At 35.3% G+C, this 8,526-nt stretch overlaps 1 protein-coding gene and 1 long non-coding RNA gene across 2 annotated transcripts; both read left to right on the top strand.

The window, feature by feature from the left end:
- Nucleotides 1-940: 940 nt before the first annotated feature.
- On the top strand, nucleotides 941-4,627 carry LOC122277656. The gene is made up of 6 exons (XR_006229068.1): nucleotides 941-1,321; nucleotides 2,127-2,241; nucleotides 2,460-2,519; nucleotides 3,536-3,752; nucleotides 3,959-4,047; nucleotides 4,155-4,627. It is a non-coding gene; the product is annotated as an uncharacterized LOC122277656 (long non-coding RNA).
- A 359-nt stretch (nucleotides 4,628-4,986) lies between these two features.
- Nucleotides 4,987-8,185, top strand: LOC122275431 (sinapine esterase-like). Its single transcript, XM_043084480.1, is given in 6 exon segments — nucleotides 4,987-5,492; nucleotides 5,599-5,618; nucleotides 5,620-5,839; nucleotides 6,978-7,126; nucleotides 7,327-7,603; nucleotides 7,743-8,185. Coding segments are annotated over 6 exon segments (1,182 nt in total). The 5' UTR covers nucleotides 4,987-5,191; the 3' UTR covers nucleotides 7,958-8,185.
- The last annotated feature ends 341 nt before the right edge of the window (nucleotides 8,186-8,526 follow it).

The raw sequence follows: 8,526 nt of genomic DNA on the forward strand, positions 1-8,526 counted from the left end.
ATAAACATAAGTAGCTAACCAAGGATAGTGAAAGGGATCAAAGTAAACCAAAATAGAGATTAGCATTAATATTTAAATGCATCGGTTCAATATTTATACCCGGTCTCTACATCAACAAAAGTCCTCCATTTTTTTCCGAGTCGGTATAGTTGACAAAATGATAGAAACCTAAACTAGTTACTATACTATGGGTGCGTATATTAGACACTATGGTTTCCGACAAAAAGATAATATCCGGATTATAATTTTTAATATTGGCCCTAATACTTCTGATTACCTTGGGACGAGCCAATTCTCTGCAATTCCATATCAATGTTTTCATGGGTCTAGAGAGGGCCCAAAAGTCCCCGCCTTTCCTCCAGATGTTTTTGTCTCAGATGATGCCAACTTTGATGAAGCATGAATATACAACTTATTTTTGGTGTATTCCTTCTTCTTTTTGACTTTCCCAATAGTTTTCTTTTGCATTGACAGAAGCATTTGAGCTAAATCTTTATCCTCCTTACTGATATTTATTCCCTCCGTCTATGCCATCTTGTGATCTTTGATAATCTTCGGCATTTTGCATTGATTAATCTATTCCTCTTTACTTGCCGAAGACTTGTTTCTTTTCAAAGTGTTGGGGACGGAAGGATGATTTTCTAGACACAGGTTCAGTGCTTTCTCACTTTTGATAATGGGCTTGGGCCACTCAAGAGGATTGGGTTCCCAGTTGTTATTGAAGATGCGAGAAATAAGTAGGTTAACTTGGGAAAAGGAGAGCACCTGTGTGTTTTGGCCCGAATTAGAATCGGCGTGGTCTTTTGGCACTTGGGTGAATCAGTCAAGCTGGGACTTTACAGAAGATTGAGGTAGAGCTGGGCCCGTTGAAGGAGACACACTTGCGTGGGCCGAAGCTTGTGAGATAAAGGGCCAAGCTTGTTGTGAACTTTGTGCTTTTAAATTCGTGACCGAAGCATGAAGGTTCTTCCAGGTATCAGTCCATGCATCCGGATTCAGGGTAGAGGGGAAAGTGAAACTTTGCAGCGTTGATTCCATCAGATTGTTGTAGATGAGTTATTGTTCTATTAGAGAGGAGTGGGCTTGATTCGGCAGGTTGACTGATGCGAAGCTATTTGATGGGGATGAAATAACTCCATGAGTAATGGTGGACCGGTTGGTTATTGAAGGAACTTTATGGTCTACAGTATACTAAGTCGAAACAGTGAACAGTGGGTTGGTGGAAGAGCCGCTTGCAAGTTTCATTCCCTTCTGGTAGTGATTGCAGTTGTGACGATTATGACCACCGTGATCATCCTGTTTGCCTGATTGGTTCTTCCAGGTATAACTTTCCTTTTGCATCGTAATATCTTCATGTTTTTCTTTGCTGAGATTTGTTTCAATTTATTGAATTTTTGTAACATGAAGTCCAAGTGGTACGCTGCTAGTTAAGAGCTCCATTGGGGATGAAACCCTAGTAGGAATCCGAAAAGATGCTAGGTTTTTTTTCTGCCTGTAAAAATCTTTCCATAAGAAGTGGGGGCTTCCTTGAAGCTTCAACCATAATTCCTTTCCCTTTAAAAGATTGATCAAACAAATTACTTGGATTTGATTTTGTGTCAAGAGCCATTCCATCTGCTTTGCTTGGATTTTCTGCACTGAAACAGGCCATTGGCCCTTGAAAAATTACAAAGGAAGGCAAGTCATTCAAGCTTTTTATCTCAATAATTGCATTGGAGCGTGAGCTTTCTAGGAAAATTCTTTCCTCGGGTAGTTTTTCTGATTGGATGGAAGAAGTGAAATTGACTGGACCTTGGTGAGGTGGGGATACAATTCCAAGATTTTCATATTCAGCCCTAAGCCATGGACATAGTGAAGTGGATCGGGAATATCTTTTAGAAATTGACGAAATATCTGAGAGTACCCCAATCTACCACATGCATAACAAAAATCAATGAGTCTCTTATATTTGAAAGAAATCCAAGTATCTATGTTATAGTCCCTGTGATACCAAAACCCTTGTTTAAGGGGTTTGTTGATATCGATTTCAACTTTAATTCTAACAAACTTTTTACATGTGATTCCAAAAATAGGATCAACATCTACGTCCACGAGGGTTCCTAATGCTTCTCCAATTTTTTTTGCAGTCGTAACAATTGTATAATCGAGAATAAGACCAGGAACTTGAATATAAAAAGCTGATGAGTTCAGGCTTATCTTCTGCCAGGTTGAACCTGCTGGCCAATCTTTAAGGATCAGAAGGTGACCCTTAAAGTTCCAGGGAGCTTAATTCAAAATTCTTTGCTTGTCTCGAGCTGATTAAAAAGTGAAGAGAAATTTGTTAACCTCTAGGTCTTCAATGTAGAATTTCTTGAGAAAGCTCCATGCAGCTTTGAAAGTAGCATGAAGTGAAATTTTGTTTAAGGGCCTTGTTGCTACAATTCTCCCTATTAATACCAGCTCTGATGTTTCTTTTGCAGCATCTTCATCTGGGATGAGATTAAGATCCCTCCAAGAAAGTGATTCAGTTTACTATATCAGTGAGTCCATATCCATCTCGCTAGTTGGAAGAGGGTCAAAATGATATCCAAAGGAAGACTCTCACCTGTTCTGTTTCTTTAGACGCAGAGCAAGTAGAAACCTTTTTACAGATTATTGGTCATTATCGCTTGCTTAGTTGCTCCTCAAATAAACAAGATAAATGATCTGATAATTAATGTTGTTGTCGGTGTTGTATATAGTAGTAGTTATATATATATATATATAACAACTATTTCATTATTCATCAAATCAAACCAAATATAACAAAGATAAGTGAGCCCAAACAGCTTGGAAAATTCAATCTAGGATTGAATCCCACCAAAGCACTATATCATTTAGATTCTATGCACATTTGGCTAGTGCGTGAGCTACTCCATTTGCTTCACGTCTCTTATGTTGCACTTTTCATGTTGGATGCCTATAGAGTAGTTGCATGCCGATCCTTTTATACATGAGAGTTTATGCATGTCATGATACTTAATTAATGCAATAGTGTTTGTATATATAAAAAGTAGAAATATTCTAAAAAATATCAATAAAAAGTAAAAATCGGCAGGATGTACTGGGTTTTTATAATGAGTTCCGCTTTGGAGTAGATGTTGCTGTTTTGTTGAGATTAACGGACACCAATAAGATATAGACACATAAGCCATCCACATAATAAGCTATTGAGCCGCACTACAGCAGATTTAGAGAAAAAAAATATATATATACCCTACCTTTTATGTCTTGCCCCTGCAGTTTTTTTACCTCTTTCTCAGCTCACTCCGACGACTTCTTCTCCACTCGCAGCCGCTACAATTTTTTCTTCACATCACCGTCAACCATTCACTGCTGCTGGAACAATTTTAATTGCCACCACAACCAACCGTCATCCTCAATCCCTTATAGTCTAAAAATGATTTGTTATCCTGCTTTTAATTTAGAAATGCAGTGTCGTGTTCTACCTAGAAACAAAACTCATGTCTTGCCGCGTCGTTTTTTATTTAAAAGGGTTTTTCTGTTTTTTATTTAGGAATTCTTGAGCATCGCTTGTTCAGTTCAGTAATTTCAGAAATGCAGCATTGTCTTCTACCTTGAGATGTTTCCGATCATAATTTCAACAATGATGGCAATTATGACACAACTCACTAGAGATGAGAGCATAACATCACAAATACCAAAGATCACCAATTATAAAATCTAAGAAAGATGAGCCTCCAAGGGTTAATATTCTTTTCAAGCACATTCAGGTACGACACAAGTACCATCAATTATAATTCATGTTTTTTATGTATTGGTTCTAATGGTTTGTTAAGGTTTATGATATCTTGGGTTGGTTATTTTGAGCACTAAACACAATCTTAGTAGTACTCGATAATCGAGTCTCGATGTCTTTCCCATTTCTTTGTCCATGTATACTGCCCTTTCTTTATTAGTTCACCTATTGATAAAACAGGGGATGCTTAATGGAGACACTGCAGTAATAGCTGAGAATGGAGACTCGTGATTCAATTGCCAGGAGCTCCGCCTCCCTGAGAACTATGGGTAAGCCAGAGGTCTTCTTTGAACACCTTACTCCTTTATGACGACTACATATGAAATGTTTGTCAGAAATCGGCTAGGTACCAATGTTTTATTTCGCTTGCATTTAGCTACGAATTTCAGATGCAGTATGGATCTATTGGCTGGTCAGTCGGTGCCGCTCTTGGATATGCTCAGGCTGCCAAATAAGCGTGCGATTGCTTGTATTGGCGATGGAACTTTCCAGGTTAGGGACAAGTTTCACACAAACCTTCTAACACATTTGTGCTGGTCGGAAGTAGGGATAGGAAAGGAATGGGTGGGCCAGGTACCTCTTCCTGTATATCCTGTCTCTGCAGTATCCATCAAGCAAAACTTTCAAACTTTTTCTTGTACCTGCTTTGGGGATTTATGGGGATCATCGTCCTAGCCCTGTGTCAAATCTTGCTCTGGGATTTCTATGTTTTGAGATACAGAGCTTGGAAATCAAAAGAGTTTTTCATTTTATTCAGGTTACAGCGCAAGACATTTCAACAATGATTCGATGTGGACAAAGGACCATTATATTCCTAATCAATAATGAAGGTTATACAATTGAAGTAGAGATTCATGATGGCCCATACAATGGCTTTTAACCGGTTCAGTCCAAAATCAAATATTTTATTTTAAGAACCGATCTGGAATCAGTTTTGTTAATTTTTAATATTATATATAACATATTTTATATTTTTATATATAATTATATATAAAATAATATATAATAATTTATAACATAATATTTTAATCTTGAACATGAAAATTTATTTAATCATATATTTTAAATATAAAAAAAAATATATTAAATATATTTTATTACCCTATAAATTTTTAACATGTTTCTTTTAATAAATACATTAATAATATTAATATACTTAATATATTAAAATCAAAAGATAAAACCGAATTAATAAAATCAAAAATATTAATTTATGAGAATAACAATGTGTAATCAATTTTAAAACATACAAAAAAGATATTATCGATCTTAAATTTTATTCAACATCGTACCAAACCGAACCGTTTACACTATTGTTTATGACATTCGACTTTTAAGAGGCATGTACCACAGATTTGACATGCATGGCCCATAGCCCTAACTCAGCTGCAGTGACAACTGTGGCTTTTACTCATGGAAAGGGCAAAACAAAAACGTACAAAAAATAAAAGAGCATATGCGATTTTCATTCAATCCTCAATGTCGTCCTTGAAACTACTATTCATCAAACCCTTCCTCTTGTTGGCCACCATTACCGTCGTGGTCGGTCAACCATACTCGTCAGTCTTTAGCTTCGGAGACTCACATGCCGACACCGGAAATATACGATTCATTAATCAGTCTTTCCACTGCCTTTTCCCTCCCTACGGCGAGACCTACTTTCGTCGACCCACAGGCCGTTGTTCCGATGGCCGTCTTGTCATAGACTTCATCGGTACGCTTCCATGCAACAAAATTTCATCTAATCTTTTATATCTCCCTTCGTCCGATATATACATATACCTTGATCATTTGGATTGTTTCTTTTCTTTGATGGTCAGCCGAATCTCTTGGACTGCCATATATGGGTACAGCCGTACCTTGGGATTAAGAATGGGAGTACTTTCACAAGTACTGTTGAAGATCAGGGTGTGAATTTTGCTGTCGTGGGAGCAACAGCACTGGACGTGGAATTTTTTATAGAAAGGGGAATTATCTATAACGTGGGCATGAACAACTCTTTAAGAGTTCAATTGGACTGGTTCAACGAAATTCTGGCATCTCTGTGCAACACATCTTCAAGTAAGTTAGCTAGCTGTTTCGTCATTTTTCTAAGTTGCAACTTCCCCTTCGAACCGGGTACCTATCTCAATTCCATACATTTGTTTATTCCGAGAAAGAAAAGTTGCTACCACGGCGTACATATTTTATTATAAAATTATTTATTTTCAGCGTGTTGCTCTATGCACGATAAGTAAAAAATGTATTAAAAAATAATTCGGTACAAATTTTTGGTAGGCATTTTATGTCAAAGTAGTATTTAAAAAAAAATTTATAAATTAATATGATTTAATAAAAATATTTTAATTATAAAATAGATTTGACGTAAATTGACAAATTTATTTGTCCATCAAAACACTGTAAATTTGTGACATTTATTTTTAAAATTTATTTTTATAAAAAAAATTTAGATGTGACATTTCTTTAAAACAAATGGAGCGGGCTATTCTACCGCTTGAGTAACAGTGTTCTATTTGACTGTTACTTTTTTTCATAATTTTTTAATATATTTAAATATTTTTAAAAAATAAAAAATATATATTTATATATTTAAAATCACTTCTTGAATTATTAAATAAAAAAATTATAAAGAGGTCCACTTCGAGAGAAAAGTAGTTTTTGTCGAAACAAATTTTACTTGAAGTGCTAACTCGATCTTAAGAGATTCTCGATAAACGAAAAAATATCTATTTTATTGCTTACAATAGTACTAGACAAGCGGATTCTTTGAAACCAATTATATACGTTTAACGAGTTTTGTTACGTGTAAATAAAATCGTATATTAATTTATGTATTAATATTAATTTTTTTATATTTAAAATTTAAATTGATATTATTTTTAATAAAATTTATTTTTTAATCAATCACATTAAATTAATATATATATTAGTACTTAGTTATACTTGCAATTAGATTTTTTCATGTTCAACACTTTCTAGCTAGGGAGCACATATAAATGAGGTACTCAGTTAGAAGTAAATTACCTAAATAAATAACTTAAATAAGTTGATATTTAGCGCAACACAACACTCTGCTAATCAACGGCTGGAATTTTGGTAATTGTAAGCACTCATTTTCCCTAGCTCCCTGAGCGTTTTTAAGCACTCAGATGCTTAAAAAATCCTTTTCTCTGACAATTAATGCGACTGTTATTTACAGAGTGCAATGAAATGTTTGGATCCTCTGTGTTTCTGATGGGAGAGATTGGAGGTAACGACTACAATTATCCATTCTTTCTAAAAAGAAGCATGGAAGAGATTCGGACATTCGTGCCGCTAGTGATTAAAGCAATCGCTTCAGCCATCTATGTAAGATCTTATTATATATGGTTGCTTGGTTAGCTGCAGAGTGCAGAGAAAACTCTCTTTTCTTTAAGATAATTAATTGATTTCTGCACCTAATATCGTTTCATGATCCTTGCTAAACCATAAAACACGGAAAGTATGGATATATATATCCCACTTGCACATCATTTTTCTTTCATGATTTAAACGTTGTGTTGAATTAGGAGTTGATTGATCTTGGGGCGGTGACTCTCATGGTTCCTGGGAACCTACCAATTGGGTGCTCTGCAGCCTACCTAACATATTATGAGACTGCTGATAAGGAAGAATATGACCCTGCAACCGGCTGTCTAAATTGGTTAAACAAGTTTGCTGAGTACCACAATGATCAGCTTCAGAAAGAACTAAGTAGAATTCAGGCTCAACATCCTCAAACCAACATCATCTACGCGGATTATTACAATGCCGCAACGCGTTTGTACAGTTCTCCAAGCCAATTTGGTAACTCGAGTTTCTTATAATAATTTGGGTTATTTTGTATGTAAGTAGCACTTTTGTTAGAGATTCATGGGCGCAGAACAATTAAAATGTCTAATATCAAAAGGTTTGGTACTAATTATAGGCTACACATACATTACAGGGTTTAAAAAAACACTGACGGCATGCTGTGGAAGAGGAGGGCCATACAATTACAACAAATCGGCGGTATGTGGGAATCCAGGGGTGAGTGCTTGTGTCGAACCTTCGCAGTATGTTAACTGGGATGGCATACACCTCACAGAAGCTGCATATAAATTGATTACCCAAGCTTTGCTACAAGCGCCCATGCACACCATACCTCGAAGTAGGTTTTAAGATTCCTAATAATTTTCTGCCGACAAGAAGTTTCTCCAATTGAAGAGATATATTAGGCAATTATGCATTGGACACGTTTCTTTGTGAAGTACTTGATCATGTATGCGTTTTGAAGCTTTTGTAATTTGTTGGGAGTATTAGGTTTGTTTTTTGATGCCTAGGATTTGTTTCTTTTTTATTATTTGTAATTCTCATGCGTTTAAATGTAACTACGGTTATCCTTTATCACAAGTGAGTGCTATTAATAAAATTGAGATACCGTATTCTTCTTAAAAAAAAGGTGTATGCGTTTTGCAAAATACACCACAGTTTTTTTAAATTTTTATTCAAGATTGTTGACAATTGAAATAATTTTGAAGGAGAAATACTTGAGCCCCATGCAAGAGATTGCTAATACAAAGCTTAAGCTTTGTTACAAGCTTGTTACGAGTCTAATTTAATTTTAAGGGATGTAGTGTTTTTTCTTTTTTCGTTAAATACTAAAATAACTCGTGTAATTTTCCATTTGGACATATTAGTAGACTAAGGTCTATGTTATAATTTTATGCTTTTTATTCCTATTTTTAACT

The sequence above is a fragment of the Carya illinoinensis genome, chromosome 9, assembly GCF_018687715.1.
Source record: "Carya illinoinensis cultivar Pawnee chromosome 9, C.illinoinensisPawnee_v1, whole genome shotgun sequence".
Classification (NCBI taxonomy): domain Eukaryota; kingdom Viridiplantae; phylum Streptophyta; class Magnoliopsida; order Fagales; family Juglandaceae; genus Carya; species Carya illinoinensis.